The sequence below is a fragment of the Taeniopygia guttata genome, chromosome 6 (genome assembly GCF_048771995.1).
Source record: "Taeniopygia guttata chromosome 6, bTaeGut7.mat, whole genome shotgun sequence".
NCBI classification, from domain to species: domain Eukaryota; kingdom Metazoa; phylum Chordata; class Aves; order Passeriformes; family Estrildidae; genus Taeniopygia; species Taeniopygia guttata.
Window position 1 is genome coordinate 12,705,501 of NC_133031.1, and position 20,753 is coordinate 12,726,253.

The 20,753-nt window shown below is 41.6% G+C and overlaps 2 protein-coding genes and 1 long non-coding RNA gene across 5 annotated transcripts in view; 1 reads left to right on the forward strand and 2 right to left on the reverse strand.

Annotated features, from left to right (window-relative positions):
- CSGALNACT2 (chondroitin sulfate N-acetylgalactosaminyltransferase 2) overlaps window positions 1–2,278 on the reverse strand; it is a 32,445-nt gene extending 30,167 nt beyond the window's left edge. The window contains exon 1 of the mRNA XM_030275888.4: window positions 2,094–2,278. The gene's annotated coding sequence lies outside the window, so the exon portion shown is untranslated. The remainder of the gene's footprint in view (window positions 1–2,093) is intronic.
- Window positions 1,463–20,753, forward strand: part of LOC115495760 (uncharacterized) — a 29,938-nt gene continuing 10,647 nt past the window's right edge. Inside the window, exons 1-3 of one of the 2 annotated variants that reach the window (XR_005980797.2) lie at window positions 1,463–1,769; window positions 2,766–2,874; window positions 10,797–10,968. This is a non-coding gene — a long non-coding RNA (uncharacterized lncRNA). The remainder of the gene's footprint in view (window positions 1,770–2,765; window positions 2,875–10,796; window positions 10,969–20,753) is intronic. The other variant, XR_003961071.4, reaches the window with a different exon arrangement.
- The window catches only part of RET (ret proto-oncogene), an 87,046-nt gene continuing 71,323 nt past the window's right edge, over window positions 5,031–20,753 (reverse strand). The window contains exons 20-23 of one of the 2 annotated variants that reach the window (XM_072930994.1): window positions 19,773–19,920; window positions 17,715–17,889; window positions 10,468–15,024; window positions 5,031–7,408 (exon numbers count right to left, since the gene is read on the reverse strand). In XM_072930994.1, the coding sequence (XP_072787095.1) occupies window positions 17,732–17,889; window positions 19,773–19,920 (306 nt within the window). In that variant the 3' untranslated portion in view covers window positions 5,031–7,408; window positions 10,468–15,024; window positions 17,715–17,731. Of the gene's footprint in view, window positions 7,409–10,467; window positions 15,025–17,714; window positions 17,890–18,925; window positions 19,921–20,753 lie in introns of those variants that run through there. The other variant, XM_072930995.1, reaches the window with a different exon arrangement.

Below are 20,753 nucleotides of genomic sequence, written 5' to 3' on the forward strand. Positions count from 1 at the left end.
TATTTCTCATACCCACCCTCCTGGGAGTTGAGTTTTATCTCTTTTAAAAGTTCAGGTAATTCTGATGGATTCTTTTTATAAAGAGATCCACAGAACACTTCTGGCAAGCATGAAGTAGCAGATTGTGATGCAGGGGTTGAAATTCTTGTGCCAAATATGCTTGTGGGTTTTCTTGGTAAGAGAACACAGCTACTTATTATTTAACCATACCCTCAGATGGTATTTCTCACTGATTTGGGAAGACCCATATCCTGGGGTTGGAACATAAAAGCAAAGAATTTACATTCAAGGGTAATTTGGTGGAACTTCTACCACAATATAGCAGCTGTACCAACAGGTTTGGGGGTTTCTTTCTCTTCTTTATTCCTTCCTTCCTTAAGCCTGAGAAAAAACACTAAAACAAAGTCATGGGATCAAGAAGGAAAAGAACTATTCAAGATCAACTAATCTTAATCACACTGAAGTTCTCACATGTTTTCTCCAGCAACAGACAAGCTAAAGAATGTCTATTTGGGCCATACAGTCATGCACTTCAACAACAACCACCATTCCTCCTCCCATGTTCAGCTGCTGATGGTTTAGGACACTGATGCTGTAGCAATGCTCAGTGCAGGTCTCCTGATATTTCTGATAAGGACTCACTCTCCCATAAAAGCCTCAGGGCGTAATTGAGGCTCGTAGCTAACACCTCTCTGCAAAACGCACCTACCTCCACTGACAGCTACTGGGAATATTTCCAAACTGCTGTCTTTGGTGCTCCTTGGGGACCCTCTATCTAGCTAATAAATAAAGGGAAGCCAGAAGTTTCCTTCAAACACACTAGAGCAAGATAGGAACTTGCAGCTAGTGCATGCTGGAAAAGAAGAAACTGTCCTATAAGGCCTAGCGTTACAGCCTCCATGGAAAAGAAACAGGGAGGAAAAAAAGGTATTTCTACTGGATGACCTTAAACTGAGAAATACTGACTCAGTGTTGAAACAACCTCTCTTTTCTGCAGTTCTTCTGAGTTACCAGAGAGAAGACAATAAACTTAGTCCTTATCCATCATCTACAAGTTTAGCAGAAGAGATCAGTGTCCCAAGTTCCACCTGACAGAGGGACTTGAAGAGAAAAAAGCACAAACAAACAACAAAACCACATAATAAACACTGATTACACTTCACTGAAAACATGGACTACCAAGTTCAATTTTCTACATACTTCGGTTTAAAAAAGGTCTTGAAAATTGCAACATCCCCCGTTTCTGCTTTAGCATTTCTGACTTAATTGACTAGTGACAATTACACAAGTTATTTTTATGCTCAATACCAAACTCTCACAATTTGCGAGAGAACAGAATTTACCGAGCAAGAACGCATCTGACAAAAACGGAGATGTCACGCGTAGTTTAAACAATGCTCACCATTCCACTGAGGATAATTAAGCACCCTCATCATCACTTCGCCTGTTTTGGGGGGTTGGTGGGAGCAATGGGGGTTTCTCGCGGCCCCAGCAAGCCCAAAGGCCCCCGCAGCCCGGCACAGCCCGGCTCAGCCCGGCACAGCCCGGCACAGCCCGGCACAGCCCGGCACAGCCCGGCTCAGCCCGGCACAGCCCGGCACAGCCCGGCACAGCCCGGCACAGCCCGGCCGGGCGCTGCCCCGTGCGGCTCCAGCGCTGCGCTGTGGCGGGGGGACCGCCTGCTGCATCCCGCCGCCTGCGGCTGCACCAACGCGCTCCCAGCACGCCCACGGCCGCCAACACAATGGAAACGCAGCCGTGAGGGACAGGTTCGGTTTATTGTTGAGACTGCGCTACGGTACAACCGAGTGGCCCGCTGTGCCAGGCCGCCTCGTCAGGGCGGTCGGGACAACCCCCGGCGGTCCCGGCTGCGCGGACCCACGGCCGCTCGGTCCGGCCGCAGCCCGCTCCGGGCCGGGACACGGGGCCGGGACACAGGGCCGGGCCCGCCGCGGTGCCGCTGCCCGCGGCCGGGAGGGCTGCGGGGCGCTGCGCGGCACCTTCTACCGGCGGCGGGGGGCCGGGAGCGGCGGGCAGCTGAGGGGTGAGAGGCGCGGGGCCCGGGCGGAGGGGCGCGGTGCCGCCGTACTCACCGCGCGGGCCGGCGCGGAGCCGCCTGCACTTCCTGCGTGCTCGGAAATGAGCGGGCGGGACCCTCCGCCGCGCCGCTTAAAGGGGACGGGCCGGCCGCCCCCGACCGCCCCCGGGGCGGGACCGGGTCCCCCGCGCAGTCCCGCGGGGAAGCGGAGCCGCCGCCGCCGCACGGCAGCAGGGAGGGGCCGCGGGACCGCCCTCCCTCCTTCCCTCCGCCCTGCGGCTGCTCGCTCCCCTGAGGCGGGGGCGCGGCGCGAAGCGCTCGGCTGAGGGCGAGAGCTGCGAGCTATCCCCGCGCTCCGCAGCGGTGCCGGCCGGGCCCGCCGCCGGCCGGGCCCCTCAGCGCCCCTCAGGCCACACCGAGCGCGCCCGGAGGCGCCCGGCCCCGCGCTGCCCGCCCGGACAGTGACCCTGCCCGGCACTGCCCGGCACCGCTGCTCTGCCAGCCCTGCAGCTCCGCGGCTCGCAGAGGTCCAGCAGCAGCACATTGATGCTGATTGCTCAAGTGTTAGCAAAACCCTGAAATTGTCATATAGCCTTTATGATGGAAACGAGAAGTAGAATTTACCAGTAATTATTTTTTACTTATCCAAGTGTTTATGTACAGTTCTGTATTTCCAGAAGAACATTTCATTACACTATATTATTTTTTAATTATTCGTTTTCTGCAGGGCTTGACCTGAAAAGAAGCCAAGCTTGGGAACTCATGCAGCTTCCAGCCACACGCATGAATGGTGGCTTGTAGCAGTTTAAAAGGGAGAAGCTCGGGAAGCAGGTGAGGTAGGACTGGCCTTCCACGTTTCTGATCCAGACGTTTTTGGTTCCGCTCATCAAAAATAAGAGAAAGCCAGCAAAGGCTTATTAGATACAGACCTGCACCCCCTAACTTGACATCACTCTGCTGGATTGCCTGGGACTGCTCACCTGCCTCAAAGGCAGGCCCCGAGGGCTTTCCAGCACAGAGCCCCAATGGTCTGAGCAGCAGAAGCTGCATCCTTTGTCACGTTACTGCTCTGTTGAGATCTGTACCCCATTTAGCACAGAGGAGCCCTTTGTCTTCAGGCAGGCAGAAACCCATTTGTTCATAAATAGCTACACTACACAGCCTGGGAGGGGGCTGGGTGTCCAAGGACCAGATCTGTTCAGTCTAGATTTCAAGCCCTCAGACAGCAAAGGTCTTTCTAGGGAATACCTTTAATAAACAGGTAAAAGACACTTGGTTGGTGTTACCATCCATCAATCCAGACACTTTCCTATCCATTAAAACTTGTCACAATGCTAGATCATCATTTTAGTTATCCCTCAAAAACACACTTAAAAAGTATATTCATAAAAGAGAATTATCCGAAGGTTTTAAATATTCACATATGCACTCCTCAAACTAGGTAAATGTGGCTTTATTCCTCTTTTAAACAGTATGTAAATATATTATTTTAAACATGACCTCATGCAAAATTTCAGTATTGCATGTTACAGATGGCTGTTGAACATCCTGCTTGTCATCTTTGTTGTGGATAATGAGCAGGAGTTTAGTAGACACCAACACACTGGAGGCTGCAGTGTTCTGTAGACATAATATTTGTGAGTACAAGAAGATAACGGAATTGAGATAACTGAAATTACTGATTTTGTTAACCCTTCATTCTGACAATGCTGCAGCACCCACTGGTTGGCCTACAGAGAGCAAGCAGACTCTGAATATTGTCCTTCAAGTTTCCCAGGTACCACCTTTCTGCACATGAGCTTGTTGCTGCTATGTGGGGAGAGCTATACAGGGCCTTCCAGGGGATTATACACAGAATATTTTTTTTCTTCTCTAAGTGCCAGTTTCCTCTGCTTACCAGAATTTCTTCTGGTTGTTTTTTTCCAGATTGAGAGAAGGAAAAAATAGATTTCTTAACCTCTTGTAGGAGCAACATGGATATTCATAGTCATCTCTGTATGAAAGGTCTACCATGTCAGGAAAAATGATGGGTTTGCAGTGATGTTGCATATAGTTTCCTGATTCTTCTATCAGAACAAGCTGTTCTAAGATTAGATATTCCTTCATAACTCAGACCTGTATTTATGCAGATAGATGTTATAGCTCCTATTTGGTGTTAATCTTACAGGCGTACGGAGGAATTCCCACGTTGTTTGTGAATAAAGCAGGCAATAAAACATTTAGGAAATGTCTGTGTTTTAAGATACAATTCATTTCAACCTCAGGATTTTTCTTAGACAGGTAGTTGCAGACCTCCTAGCATCTGAGAGCAATAGTATATATATTTATATATTTATAATTTATGTGGCTCAGCTTTGTATCTTCCTAAAATATTATGATAGGATGGTTATTTAGGAGACAGACTTTAAAAATGTTTCCCTAAACTTTGCTAAACACTGTTCTTAAATTGGTACAGTTGGGGGAAAGGAAGTGGCTGGCTGGCAATAGCTTATTCAAAAAAGAAGCGTTTTCCAGAACAGCATTAGCTCCAGCCTCTAGTGGTTTTGGTTTTCTTTCTCAGGCCTTTTTTTTTTTTTTTTTTTTTTTTTTTTTTTTTTTTTAAAGCATATGTGTGGGCTGGAGGGGAAGAAACAAAAGAAAGAGAGAAGAGCTGATGTGAGAACATGATACCAAAGTGAAGGAGTAATGTAACTGAGGCCAAAGGAGAAAAGAAAAAAGGCAATCTTTCAACAAAGGATATTTTTGTTCTATTAGCCTCTTGAGCCGAAGTGAAACATGCATGTAGAATAAGAAAAATGGTCCATTATTTTGCCTGAAAATTCTGAGCTTTAATTGTCAAACAATAGTCATTAGTTTGCCTTGACACAAGGCTTTTTGTCAAATACCACAGCTCAGCTTTACTGATGGCACAATTCCAACATGATCCCATGTGAAACCGCTTTCTTTTTCCTTAAGTGTTGCAAATTATTTATAACAGATACTGAACAATGCATGCAAAATCATGAAGAAATTTTAATAGCCCTAAATCAACCCTCCTCCAATATTTTATTCATTGGGATTTCTATCCCTCAAAATCCTCAATCTGAGCTTCAAAGTTGCACTCTGTAACCCTTTGTCACTGCTGCTGTCCAAACGAATGCTGTTGCTCCGGGCAGTGAATCGGGGTCTTGGGAGAGGCCGTGGCTCCAGCAGAATTAACTCACGCCTGCCTGGGGCAATGCCAGGCTCCCCCTCAGGCTCTCTGGCAGTGTTGCAGTGTCAGCACCAGCTGGGGCACTGAGAGCCCAGTCCAGGGCTGCTCTGGAGCTCTGAAAGGACACAGACTTATTGTCATTGTGGGGCATCAATGACACGAGTTACAGGCACTTGGAATGCCAGGATGTTTTACCTCGCTGCTTTCAGAGACTGGAATAATGCCTTGATTTGCCACAGCTTTAGGAGAGAGAGCTCATCTGTACCAACATACCACACAAAAATCTTCCTGTATGTGTTGTTACCATGCCCTTTATTTTGCACTGAGCAACATTTCCTTTTTGTCAATGCTTGGTTTTGGCCTCTACGTCTTTGAGTGCTGAAGGACTAAATTTTTTCACATAGTGTTTTGGGATCAAATAAATAGTAATTCTTTGGTATTATAATGTACTGAATTTTGGACTCAGAAGCATATAATTTATATAATGTTTGGTAAATGAACTGCTATGAGTTGTTCATTTCCTGGTGTTTTGGGATCATAGTTGCTAAATTACTTCCTTTCAAAAATTCTTATTAGAAAATAGTATCAACTGACTTAAAATTTATAGAGTCCTTTCATACATTAAAGCAGACTAATTCATGAAAGACATTCCTTATCATGAAAACTAAATCAATACAATCACAGCTGTAAGTGAATGTAAATAAGATTTAGTTTTATCTACTATCTGAAAATGCTTTCTTCTGATAACAGAAGTGCTTACTGTAGTCCACTTGCTTTTTTCTTTGAATAGTGATACTTTAGCATCTGGAAAAAGTATATGGAAGGATAAATCAGATTTTTTTGGATACAATCTCTTCAAATAACTTTTTCTCTTTGAAACCAACATATAGTTGCTGTTAGCAACAAATGTTTGCCAAGCTCTGTGACAGCAGCAAATGGATTGTGAAAACATTCCTGTACCACCAGTACAGTGTCACTCTGGCTGGTGCCATGGGGGAAAAGGAATACAGAAGAGGACAAGCAGGGAGCTGCATTAAATGCCTGGGCTCTGCTGCTGCTCCAGCTGAGAGCAGCAGGCAATATTCTGCAGTGGTGGCTGAGCATTTTTCCTGGCCACATGGCCTTATTTTTCCTGGCAGGAACTATGGGTTGTGTGCCCATGGTTCCACTGCTCACTCGCAGCTGCACCAGGGTATCACAGCAGTAACAACATATATGGAAAGCAATCCATGTAGGTAGTGCTGGAATTCTATACTAGTTTATTTCTGACTATTCCAAAACATCTTTGCTATATAGCTTCTGTCTAATAGCACCAAGAAGTGCTGTAGGCATTTTTCTAAAAAGAGAATAAAATTTTGTCACTAATACATTGACTGCAAAGCAGTTGTGAAACAAAGTCCAAGCAACCAAATTCTGTGCCTAGAATGGAAAACAAATAGGAGGGTTTTGACTGGAAGATTTAGTGTTATGCAAAACATGCTAAAAAATTACACATTCCTTTTTTTTTTCTTTTTGGGCTTTCATGCATTACTGCATGATCAGGTGTACCCACTGAACCTGCCCAACAGTCAATAAAACCACCACTACCTTCCACACAAAAAACCAAAACTGTAGAAAGGCACAGTACAGAGATGATCACCCATGCTGACAGTTTAGTAAGCAGTTAATACATTGTTCATTGTCTGTACTGTGCTGCTCATTGTTGGCAATATTTTATCTACTCCAGTTTAGGGTTTGGATTTTTTTTGCTAGTGTTAAGACTTGACTGTCACTGCCCAAAAAAAGATCTCCCTCATTTGAGTAAAAAATCCAGCCAGTTCATAAAACAAATTGTTTCTCTTGTTTCTGGTACCAGTCATTGTTGCATATACATCATTAAAATGTTTTCAAGAGCAACATTTGTCATGTTTTTAAACTCCTCCCTTCCATAAAATGGCATGGGAGTAATAATAAAATCACCTAACTACTTTGATTTTATTAGCAGTACTTTACCACTGACTGAAAAACTGTCGTAGGGCTGTAACAGTGCTAAGACAGGGCAAAAGGAAGGTTCCCTTGTCAAAAGAAGCCTCCTAGGTACCACAGAATATCAACAGACAACCAGAAAAAAATACCATACCTCATTTGAGCAGTTGAAAATACTTTGTTTAGATTTTCATGGAAATTGGCATCTGTTCCTGTGGTGCATAAAAGCAGTGGCTGATTTTGGAAAAGTGTTAAAGTATGCTGTTGAGACTTTACTATCATTATCATTATAAAACCAATGGGTAAGGATGAACTGATTTGTAAAGTCAAGATCAAATGTCACTGCATTCCTAACAGTCTCACAAACTTCTCTTTAATTGCTGACTTGTTTTATCTTTGTTAGGAAAAAGTTTTGCTAATGAGCATCTTACAACGACTCACATCTGTTGGTAAAATGAAACTCCAAATCAAATTAATTCAAAGCAAGATTTTACATTAGAAATGCAACTCCAGGAGAGCTGAACATTTTGAAAATCACTTGAATTTATTCCCACTCCTTCTCAAGAGCAAGGAAAATGTGTTCTTGCTTCTCCTTTCCTGTCCCTATTTTTAGAATTAGAATGAGAAAGACCTGATCTGCACCCCATTTAAATTATGGAATATCAAGTTCAGAAGTATTTACTAGATGGAATTGAATAGTTATAAATGATATTCCTATTTCCGTTTCATTCTCTTTTTAATTTAAATTTAAGAATGTCAGTTACCAGTTCTGGCACGATGCTAGACAAGCAAGGATTTGCACTATTTTAAAAAACAAATCATATTTATGACAGGATAAGCACAGAGATAAAATGGTTTTTTTGAACTGACTTTTTCTGCAACTTAAGCATCTTAGAAGATATGTGCAAGCTGTGTTTAAATTACTGATGTACACTCACAACACGAAGAGGTTCATTACGAGTGCAGACAAATGCAAATTGTAAAATTTGGTCACGTGTAGGAGGTGAAAAAACATAGCTTAACTTGTGAATGCTAAAATGCTGCTGATAATTTAATGTATGTTTTCTGCTCCCCCTGAGCTATGCTTAAATCTTGTATGACAAGGTCCTTAGTGTAGATTTGATGCCTTTCATAGCAATAAAGGTAATATGTGCTACTCATATTACTGCGTTTCAAGGTGTAATACCCTTGAACAGTGTTCTGCTACGTATTGCCTAGGAAATAGAATTCTCATTGGAAATCCTAACAATTAGAAGCAATCTCTAGTTTACGGTCTAGCATTTCAAAGCATGTATTTCACATTTTCTAATATGAGGAAACCATAATGGAGACTCAGTAAGCAAACAGAATGGATTCCATAAACATTATTTCTGTTTGGTTACAAAGCTGTCTCTGAGGGTAACCTGTTGTAACCTAACCTGATTGCTTACTTTATCTTTGTGCATGTAAAAATGGGGATCAATATTTTGCAGTATAAATAAGTATTCTCTGCAGTATTTCTACAAAAACTCACATTATCTGTTTTTCTTTGATATTTAACAAACTGCCACAGTTCATTTTAACAAATGATCCTGGAAGAACACCACCTCTAAGACCTCCAACAGCAATGTTTTAAAATAAAAATCCCTATAAGCAGCATAAACTTCATGCCCTTCTGTTTGCTGGCTAGACCAGGCCACTATTCAGAAAGTCTCGGCGCAGGAAGAACAGTGAAGTATGCAGTTAAATGATTTCCTGACTTGATGCTAAAATCTCCCTCAATTATTCATACCCTGTACCAGAAAGAATAATTCTTGTCTTCTGCTCACACTCTTGACCACACAAAAACTATCTTAGAGAACAGTTAACCCTGTTTGTTTCTCACTGGCTGGTTCTCAAAGCTCTGTAGACATTTAAAAAAAATATACTATGACTCTGGTATTGATCTCCTGGATCTTTTCATACACTTTTCCCATATTTCAATCTTTACAATGCTCTTCTAAGCTTTTTAATCATCTGAAGATGAATCCTTACTAGTTTTCTCAAGGAATGAGATCAGCCCCCTCTCTCAGCCTCCTCATCTGTCCCATCAGCCACTCCTTACTTGGGATTCCACCCTTTTGACGTGTCCTTTTCCAAGAGGCAAGAATTTATTCCGAATCTCTTCCTTTTTTGTGAAATAATCTTCAATAAAGGGATATTATTCTTGTTATTGGCAGCAGTTTGGCAAAAAAAAAAAATAGGATGAATGTATCCTACTAGTTAATTGATTTGCACTGGGCCATAGCTTACACTACATTACATTCTCTGAAAGACAAAGTGGAGTTTTTGGGGGGGTTCTTTCCCCCAAAACAACTCTCAAATATACCTAAATATAGGCAAGCAAGATTCTTTGCAAACCAAATGCTTAAAATACATATTAATTTGATTTAGTTTTATTACAATTTTAAAATACTTCCATCCTTAAGCACAGTAAATTCAGAAAGGAAATTGCATTGGCAGGAAGCTATGAAAGTGGCACATGGAGTTTTGTTTTGTTCCCAACCAAAATCAGGGTTCACTTCAAACTCTTTCAATCAGGATCATGTCAGGAAGGAAAGCCCTGAACAGCTGAAAAATTATATAAGGGCTTAAACAATAATTTATGTGACATGCTGAGAGAAGAAAAATCAGACTAGGAACTGCAATGATTGATATTCAGATTAAGGCTGAATTGTTCAGGATTTCAAATCTATGGTAAGTATAACTGCAATGCTCTTAAACTGTTCTCACTATTTAGATTACTCTGTAATGAAAAGTGAAATCATATGAAAATTATTTCCATATGAAAATGCTTTCAGGTAAGATAAAGTTGCATTTTTATAAATTGTACCTTTTTAACCCAAATAAGGAGATAATTATTTCTGATGAGCTTAAGGGAAGGTGTACTCATCTATCCTCAGGCAGGCAAAATGCTTTTACTTAACTTCAGAACATTATCTTTGATAATGGCTCAAAGAAAGAGGTTTCAGCAAGCAATTTGTTGGTTTGTGATACATATAACCCTTTAAAAGACCAGGTAAAGCCAAAAACACTATAAAAAGAGAGAAACTTAATTTTCTCATAATGCATTTGGAGTGCTTAACTATTGTAACTGGAAGACACAGGTTGCTGTCCCAAAGTTTAGAAATGAGAAATACAAAATAGAGCTTAAACTAATGACTCAGCTTTACTGAAGAACTTGATAAATAGCAAAAAAATATTTCATTCATTGTCTCTTCTAGGTATAAATTAGAAATTTATTTGTGCTTACCTGTTCTCTGGTGTCTAATATTTCATTCTACAGACTGCTTCTTAACAAGTAAATTAAAAGGTTGTGTCAGTGTTGTACATGAGGGCTATTGCTACTTTGTCCACATTTTGATACTGCCCTTTGTACTTTTGCTAGTTGAATCTTGGGATATTGGACTTTAGACCCACAAATGTCTATGAGCAATGTATTTATGAATGATCCCACTAACTTCAGAGGGACTACTTAATTTTTACAAAGTTAGATGGGGAGGACATGAACAGCTAAGGTTTTCTTATTAAAATTTTAAGTACTTGCATAAATTTTTAGAGAATGACTCGGTTCTTTCTCAGGAAGTTTGCCTGGGCTGAAAAAACCAGATCATTCATCACATTATGGCCCATCTGCACTCGGTTCATGGGGAATGTTGCTGGTGCTACTTAAGGGCTGGTGCTTTTGAATATTATCTCCAGTATTTTGTTATAAATTTACCACTGTAGCTACAGTGAGCAACAACACTTTCAGGTAAGCTGAGTTTTGAAACAAAATACTTCAAAATTATAAGCCATTTTTTTGGACTTTCAAAAAATATAGAGTAGAAATATTCTTTTTACATGTATTTTGAAGCTTATATTATTCATATAAGACTAATGCTAAATCAATAAGGAATATAAGCTTGCCTTTATGTTTTTGAGAATTCCTAAGGTCCAGTTGAGAGTACCGTAGAGATTCATGCATATTTTGCATGATGAATTTTAGATAAAATCCCCATCATTTAAATATTACATACCTCATATCCATGGGATAATATTTTTAAGAACTTCTACTATATTAACCAGGTTAATGTAGGAAAATTAAAATTTTCAAGTTCACAGTAGATTTTCTGAGTATCCTACCTCTGGAAGTTTGTGGAAACCAATATTGCAATGATTTCCTTGTGCTGCTCTAAGGACTGTACTGACATGTGAGATTCATGATCTCCCCCATCTGTCACAACTCAAAGCACAGATCAGGTAAACCATGTCATTTCTGCAGATATTTAGAAAAGGTTGGCAGAAATTTTTAGAAAGTTATTCCCACCAACCTGTATATTTAGGTGAATCATTTGTTCCCTCTGAATTCACTTTCCTCAGGGCAGCCAAGTGCTTAAGTATTTCTGGCACTGATGGAAATAATCATCTGTTGTATCACTTTTTTCCCATGTGGGAAGTACATTTACTCTCCAAAGAGGAACTGAAACAAAATTGTCACTATTTTGACTAGTGGCAACACAGAACAAACAGGAAACACTTCAAGGGAAATATTTACAAAAATAGCATACACAGAAGACATAAGAAGCTTTATGAATTCATATTATGAATTAATACTTAAAAGCAATAATCTATTTCTTGCCAACATTCATAAGCAGGAAAGGAGTCAGAATTAATTGGATTAGGAAACACATAATTTTTCATTAAACTGCGCTTAATGCAGGTAATTGTGCATGGAAACTGTAATTATGGGCCGTGTATGTGTTTTATATGCAGGATCTATGTCCAGTAGGATAGGTAGCAATAACTATTAGTGAAATTCTCACACAAATTAATGGTTGAAACAACACTGACTTATGCTGAAAGTCTAAAGTACACACTACTCCCTGCCTCTGCTGGTTATTTCAGCATCGCTTATTGTCCCACTACCCTACTGTACAGCAATGTTGTCACAGGGCTGTTGGATTAGACACTGGGTGTTTCACATCTCTCAGCTGCATACTCTTGCTGAAGATACTGGATAAAATTACATTTTTCATTTAAGGAAGAGAAAAACCCAAACAAAACCAAGAATCTTGATGCCTTGGTTGCCCATGGCAAGTGAGGAATTCCCATTTACAGACATAAAATATAGGAATACAAGTAGACAAAGCACCAAGTTACTACAAGTGTAATTTTTGTCTCATTTTTGTAGATCTCTCAATAGAAAAAACAGCCCATATCAAGGGTTTTATTTTCAGTGCCCTTTGTTTTCCAAGTATGCACTCTGACAGTCGTGTCATGCCAATGAAGATCACCGTGGTGTCACAGCAGAACCCCTCCTGCATTCAGAGCTGTGTGTCTGCTGTGCATAAGCATTACTCAACATTGCAGATTCTGTGCCAAGGAAAAGCTGCTGTGCCTACTGCTTGTCCAAAACCAGGACAGGATCAATCCAACAGGGAAGCTCTTTCAATTCCAACACACAACTTCATATCCCACTTTTTGCAAAATGAAAATCTGTGTTCAGGTTTTGGCAGTCTGACTCAAGACCATGCTTCTGAAATCACAGACTTTAATGGAAACATAAAGTTGATACACAAAACAACATCTGAAAACAGATCTGAAACATCTAAATTGGACTGTGACAGGAGCAAGCTTTGGTAGAATTGGATTATTTAGAATAACCATCACGATGCCAACAACGAGTCACTCGGGATTTACATCCCAACATTTGTAGCAAATGAAAGGTTACCCTTAACCATGGTAGATTACAAATAAAGACAAAAATAGTGCTGATCATTTACTCTTCCACATAGAACATGACTCACAGTCTGATTGTTCTCCCAAGTATCAAATCACTTTTGAAAGGACATTTTTATATTTCACCTTAACAAATTCCAGTGACATTTGCCTTGGGCAGTTTCAACAGCAATTTCACTGTGCAACTGTTTATTTTTTACTTTCAAGGTAATATGTTTATTTGGAATTATGTTATGGCAGCGTCCTGTGCATGGCAGTATATGCAATTTGGAGCTGAGAGGAGGTCTCCAAACCACTTAACAAGACTGCAAACCAAATCTCTGTACTTGAGTATCTGCAAAAGATGTGCTGAGGCAGAGGACATCCTGTGGCAGAGCTGCAGGAGGGCTGAGAAGGCTACATAACTTCAGGCTGTGAAGGAGTTGGATGGCTGGTTCTAAGGGCAGCCTGCAATAATCCCACAGCCAAAGAGGCAAAAACTCTCCCACCATGCACACACAGAAGGGAGGAGGGGTGTCAGTAAGGCAGAAGAAAAGACACTTGAAATGACAAGAACCTGCTGGAGGAGAGACTTCCCTGAAGCCTGAGGTGACCCTGCAGACCCACCTCAGCACTCTGCAGGCTGGAGAGGGAGGACCCATCATGTCAGGAGTGAGGCTGGAGCTGAGTCAGGCAGCCCCATCTGCTCCCTGTGTAACAACCAGCACAACTAGCAAAGGTGACAGGTGAGAGTCACGGGACTCTCCTCTCTCCTCTGAGAGGCAAAGAGAAACCCACTCATCAACCTGACTGATTCCCAGAAAGCTGCAGCAGGCTTGTCACCCAGAGCCTCCTACAGTCTCCTGACATTATCTGCTGCTGTTGTTTCACGTGCGCACCAGGGATACAGCCAGGAGTGCTCTGAGGAGGACCAAGGACATTGCAGATCCCTGGGAGGGGTGCTGAGGAACTCAAGTGCTGGCAGCTTTTTCATCAGTCCTCCCTGTCAAAGGGAAGGGCTTTGAAAGGGCCAGGTGAATCTGGCAAACCAGCAAATGGTCAGGGGTCTAGTGCCACAGCCAGGGACCTAGCTGCTCCTGGGGACTCATGTTGAAACCTCCTGGGCTGGTGGAGTCTGATGGGGACCCACCTGCCAGGAACAGCCAGAGCATCTCTGGTTGCAGGCTTGCCAAGCTGGTGAAGACTTACACTGAAGTTGCTGAGAGAGAATCCTCAGTCCATTCCAATCCTACTCTGATACCAGTATCAGCAAGGGATGCCCAGAGCCTGGAGAGGGATTGCAAATCAGCAAGAGAGAAGCTGAAGTGCTGTGCAAGGGAATTCCAGCCATTCCTGCCAGTAAGTCTGCTCCATCAGAGGCCCAACTTGAACGCCTTTAGGCAAATGCACGTAGCATGGGGGGATAAACAAGAGCAGCAGGAGACTGTGCACACCTGCAGGGCTGTGAGCTTACTGGCATCAGGTATGTGGTAGGATGGCTCCTATCACTGGAGAGTTGGAGTGGAAGGATACAGGCCCTTTAGGGAGGACAGGCAGGGAACAGGAGAAAGTGGTGTTGCCCACTATGTCCATGACCACATGGAGTGTTTGGAGCTGTATTGGGGTTGGATGAGGAGTTATGGCTGAGGATTAAAGGGATGGCAAGGACAAGTGATGTTATAGTGGGAGTCTAAGGCCACCCAAGCAGGAGATGAGAGCCAAGCAGATGAGACCCTCTACAGGCAGAGGCGCTGCCCCATATTCACAAGCCCTGGTCCTCATGGGGAACTTCAACTACCCCAATATCCATTGGAGGGACAACACAGCAGGGCATGAGATTCTTGGAATACATGGGTAACTTACTTCTCCAAGTGACAGAGGAGTAAACGAGGAGAGTTGCTATGCTGGACCTTGTTCTTTCCAATAAGGAGAGGCTGGTGGGGAATGTGAATCTCAAGGGCAGCCTTGGCTGCAGTGACCATGAAATGATGGAGTTCAATATCCTCAGGCCAGCAAGGTGGCACACCACAAGCTCACTAACCTGGACATCAGGAAGGCACACCTTGGCCTCTTCAGGGATCTTCTGGGTAGAGTACCATGGGATAAAGCCCTGAAAGGAAGAGTGACCCAAGAAAGCTGGTTAATATTCAAGGATCACCCCTTGTAAGGTCAAGACCAATGCAACAAAGAGGAAGCCAGGCAAAAATGTCAGGAGACCTGAATGGATGAACAAGGAACTCCTAGACAAACTCAAACACAAAAAGGAAGCCTCTGCTTCCCCCACAGAAAAAGAATGAAAGCAAGGACAGATAGGCCAAGAGGAATACAGAGCAATTGTCCAAGCAACCAGCTTAGGAAGCTAAAGCCCTGATAAAATTCTATCTGGCCAGGGACATCAGGGGCAACAAAAAAAAAAATCTTCTACAGGTACATCAGTGAAAATGTGAGACCTCTCCAGAATGAAACAAGACCCATGGTTATCTGTGGCATGGAGAAGGCTGAGGTAGTCAATGTCATTGAGTACATTTTTGCCTCAGTCTTCACCAGCCAGTTGCTCAGCCACTGAGGCCCAAGTTTGCACGAGCCCCTTTGCTGAGGTGGCAAAGGCAGGGACTGTAAGAATAAAGAACCACCCACCATAGGGGAAGATCAGGTTCTGAACCAGCTAAGGAACCTGAGGGTCCACAAGTCCATGGAACCTGATGCCAAAATATGGAAAATAAGGTGATTGGTGACAGTCCACATGGCATCACTAAGGGGAAACACTACAAACATCCTTCTATGACGGGATTACAGTGCTGGTGGGTAAGAGAAGAGTGATTGATGCCATCTACCTGGACTTGTGAAGAGCATTTGACACTGTCTAACATCTTACATCCTTGACTTGGAACTGGAGAGGCATGGATTTGATGGATGGACCATGTGGTGGATAAGGAATTGGCTGGATGGTCACGCTCAGAGTTGCTGTCAACAGTTCAACGTCCAAGTGGAGACCAGTGAATGAGTGCTGTTCCACAGGGGTCAGTACTGGCACTGTTTGACACCTCAGTCAGCATCGACAGCAGATCAAGGGCACCCTCAGCAAGTTTTTCAGTGACACCAAGCTGCGTGATGCAGCTGACACAATGAGAGAAGGGATGCCATCTACAGGGACTTAGAAAGGCTTGAGAGTGGGCCCACACAAACCTCAGCAAGTTCATCAAGGCAAGACAAGGTCCTGCACCTTGGTCATGGCAATCCCAAGCACAAAGACACGATGGCTGGAGAATGGATTGAGAGCAGCCCTGGGGAAAAGGACTTGGGGGTATTGATTGATGAGATGCTCAATATGACCAGGAAATACATTTTTACAGCCCAACAAGCCAGCTGTATCCCAGGCTACGTCAAAAGCAGTGTGGGGAGCAGGTCAAGGACGGCTTTCCTCTCCTCTATTCTTCTGAGACCCAACCCAGAGAGCTGCATCAACTCTGGCATTCCCAGCAGAAGGACTTCATGGACCTGTTCTTAGAGCGGGTCCCGACAAAGGTCACAAAGACTGTCAGAGGGCTGAGCACCTCTCCTATAAAGACAGGCTGAGAGAGTTTTGGCTGCTCAGCCTGGAGAAGAGAAGGCTCTGGGGAGAACTTAGAGCAACCTTTCAGTACCTAGAGAGCTACAGGAAAGCTGGACATGGAGTTTTTTATTGGGGCATTTAATGTTAGACAGGAAAATGGTTTTAAACTGAAAGAAGGCAGGTTTAGGTTAGATATTAAAAATAAGTTCTTTACTGTGAAGGTGTGAGGTACTAGAACAGGCTGCCCAGAGAAATTGTGGATGCCACATCCCTGGCAGTGTTCCAGTCCAGGCTGGATAGGAATTTGAGCAACCTGGTTTAGTGGAAGGTGTCCCTCCCCACAGCAGAGTGGCCAGTGGGGCAGGGAGTTGAACTAGATGACCTTCAAGTTCCCTTCCACACAAACCATTCTATGATGTTACTGTTCTATTCTATGAATTCAGTCTAAAAATCCTGTATAGCCTATTTTTAACTCATAGAAGAAACTATGATTGTATGACTGTATGTTTTAACATTACTAACATGGAAAGTGATGGAAAGTAAATGTGTCAGACGAACATTCTTGATTGCCATCAGTCTATACAGCTTATCTTGTATCAAATTTATCTCCATTGTGCTAAAGGTAAGAGAAGTTAAGACTAATAAAACAAATTCTCTTCTCATTAAGACAAGACAATACCTTTTACAAGACTTCAAATGTTGAATCTCAAGTCCTCTATTGAGTTACTAAATGTTTGCTTCCAAACCAATATATTGGCTTTGTTAGTGCCAACATCATTCTAACACTTGTCATTTGATAGCAAGTTCAGTCATCTGGGAGCCTGTTACCCTCCTCCCTTCTATATATTTTTGTGCTTCCTGCTTAGATCGAGTGGTTGTATGCTAACAGCCACTATAAAAGTAGCAGTTCAGGTACATTTTATCATCCCAGAACGCTGTAACACAGGATGGTTAGTCTAAAAACCACTGAGGATGAAGTGCAAGGCCATTTGCACTAAGAAGTTGCCAAATGGAACGATATGCAAACTGGCAACTTAGAAAGAAGTACCAGAACTACAACTCTTATCCAGCTTGATATGTTTTCTGAAAGAGGAGAGTACCAGTTATAGTCTTCAGCATAAATAACACACTTGAAAAACTACCAATAAAGGGATTTGCCAATTTGAAAGTTAGTTGTTGATTGTACAAAGAACAAGTCAATGGACTTCCCACTCTTTGCCTCCTTGCTTTCCTCAGGAGCCCATTACCTTTCACAAAGAAAATTTTAGCTATCAAACTTGTCCATAAACTTTGCCGCTGAGTGTGAAACCATCCAGTTAGCATATACACTATCATTTGCATATCTTGAAAACACAGAGTTAGTGCCATCGAATCTTGTGAGTGGAACGGGACTCTCCTCAGGCCAGTTCGGGTATGACATGCCTAAAAATGAAAACAGATAATTTTTTCTGCACTGAAGAACCATAACTTCATGTGCAGACAGTAAGGCCCTTGGCAAAACTCCCTTCAATACTTTAAGCCAGCCCACTGGATTTTGTCCCAAATCAATTCATATAAATGATGTTTTGAAATCCCTGAAGCAGAAATTCAGATGCAGGCAAAAAACCTGGATAAATTAAAGTGCTTACTCAATAAAAAATTGTGTGCATGCATGCACATGTGCATAATAAAAAGCTAAGAATTGTTCTTCTCATAAGCCTCCAATTTTCCATAATTTTATATTTTAACAATCATGTAGCAATATATTGCTTTGCAAGAGAAAGTTCTTGCTGTACAGGAGATGCTCCAAGAATTAATAAACCTATTTGGGACAGGATCCAAAGTCCATTTTAATGATAGAACATTTCCATTTATTTAAATGGATGCTTTTCCTTTGGCTTCAGTGAGGTTCTGGGAACATTTTCACACCCCCACCAGGGATCCCCTGCTTAATTTCAGGAAACCCCAGGAGCGCAACTGAGTAAAGTCCAACAAAATGCTGAGCACTCCTGTCTTGATTCAGCATTTAAAGTTGCATTTCAGGCCTGTAATTATTTGCATAGAGTGCAGTAACTGTTTCTGTGTTTAGGCACAAGTGATAACCAAAATGGATGCAGAGTGCTTAGCACCATGTTGATTCAGCTGTGCAAGCACAGAATCATAGCAGGGTTGAGATTTTCAAAAACAGAAATCTGATTCTGTTGCTTATTAAGCATTCAGCATCTGACATCAACCTTGTGGCAACTTTTTTCTGCTACTGCACTAAGTGCCCCAAAATCAATGAGTTGAGAATACCTAATGAAGAAAATAATAGCTAAGGTATAGATCAAAAACAGACCCAAAGCCATGTATTAATGGCAACTTTTAAACTAAAAGATCCAACTTTTCAAAAGTCATACTGCTTGAAGAATGAAAAAAGTATCTGTGATGTTAGTAAGTATCTAAAACCATGTAAGATATTTAATCAGAAGACAAAATATAGGAGTTTTGGCAAGAACCATTTTTACTGTCCATCTCACCATCACAATATGAAAGCGTATGTTCTTTTTAAAAACACTTGCTACATCATTGAGTCAAGGTTTAGTACTAACATATTCATAACAAATCAAAGGACGTGAAAACAGACGATATTTTCAAAATGCCCATTGTTAATTAAGTTTTCAAAGGATTTTACATGTCAGTTTAGTCTGTATATAATATTTATATACAGTACTTCTACCTTCTGTATATAATAATCTGTTTTCATACTATGATACATTAAATACATTTCAGCTTATAGATCCAAAATGTACTAATAGCAGCTGAAATTTAGACATCCTTCTGAATAAATGAAAAATGTTGCAGATGAGTGTTATCACTGAGTTATGGCAAAAAACAGTATTAAAAAAAAGGCTATTGCTTAAATTAGAGGTGCAGAATCTAACACGTTTGAAATGTTGTAGCCTCCCCAACAGGATAGTTGAATTAGATACTAATTAGTATTTTATGTTTCCCCTGAGAATACTTCCCTGATCTTTTTTTTTTGCTTTTACTGTATGATATCTAGTCATTTTACTTATTTTCACATCCTTTTAAAATGTTTATTTTAGACACAGCTGCAAAATGACTAAAGGATGGATCCTGATGCAAACTTTGACATTTACCAAAAGAAAAAACAAACAAACAAACAAACAAAAACCCCCAAAAAAGCTTCCAAGCAAATTTTGATTGGCTTCATTCAGACAAGAAACACTGTAATGGGGTTACAGAGTCTGAGAACAGTGCAGAAGAAAAATCAGCTTTTTTTGTGTGTTGCTAGAATCTAGTAAATGCATGTGAAATTCTACCATAGAGTTTGTTTTCAATCCATGTGGAAGGGAGGGTTCGAGGGAGGGGAGCATTATTACAGTCCACGAGAGGTGTCTCCTCTTCTGAGAGCCCATCATCGTACAGTAAGGAATCAGAGGGCGTGGAAGCTGCAAGGTCTAAGTAGTCCTGAGAAATGAATACATAAAAAGCTGCATTAATGCACGTGGCAGTTTGGGTAAAAACCATAAATGTGCACCTGTTTTCTTTACAGCAAGGAACTACAGACCCACTGCATTAACCTTTCTCTAGAACCTCTGGCACCTGAGGAGGCTCTGCTTTCCAGCAGCCACAGCAGCTCTGGCAGCATCTCATTTGCCTGAACAATGCCTCTGCTAGAGACATATGAGTACTTCCCCTACTTAATTCTGCACATCAGCAAAACACCCAACAAACTGCAAAGCTGTCCTAACTGCTCTGTTTGCCCTTCAGCTACTGGTACACCTGATCCATATTTATGCCTGAAATATATATATGGAGATACATATGCATGCTTAAAGGACAAGGTACTCAGATCTCATAATCATTTACAAAAGCTATTACATAACAATGCATAAAATAACTATGTAAATATTGCCAAAAAAGCTTTGGTTGCTGTTCTAAAACTAAATATGTAGGTCACCAGTAAGAATTAATTGGTTTTTATTTGTGTTGCTGAATTGCTTTGATGCAAAAAAAAAGTGAATGTCAAGCATTTTCAACTAATTTAAAATGCATGAAATACCACATTCTTCTAGTTCTGGCTCTCTAACGTTATTTATTTAGGAGTGAAATTTAGGAGTAACTTTTCATAATGGTTTTTAAATTATTGCTATTATTTAAAGAAAATAGACAAGTTAAGAATAATACATCCACATTTTGAGCTGAAGTCACCAAAGCTATTAGAAGAGGTAATACTGCTTTCAAAAAGCTGCATGCATGTAGAAGGAACTAGATATGTAAAAGCTTCAAGATTTGATGAA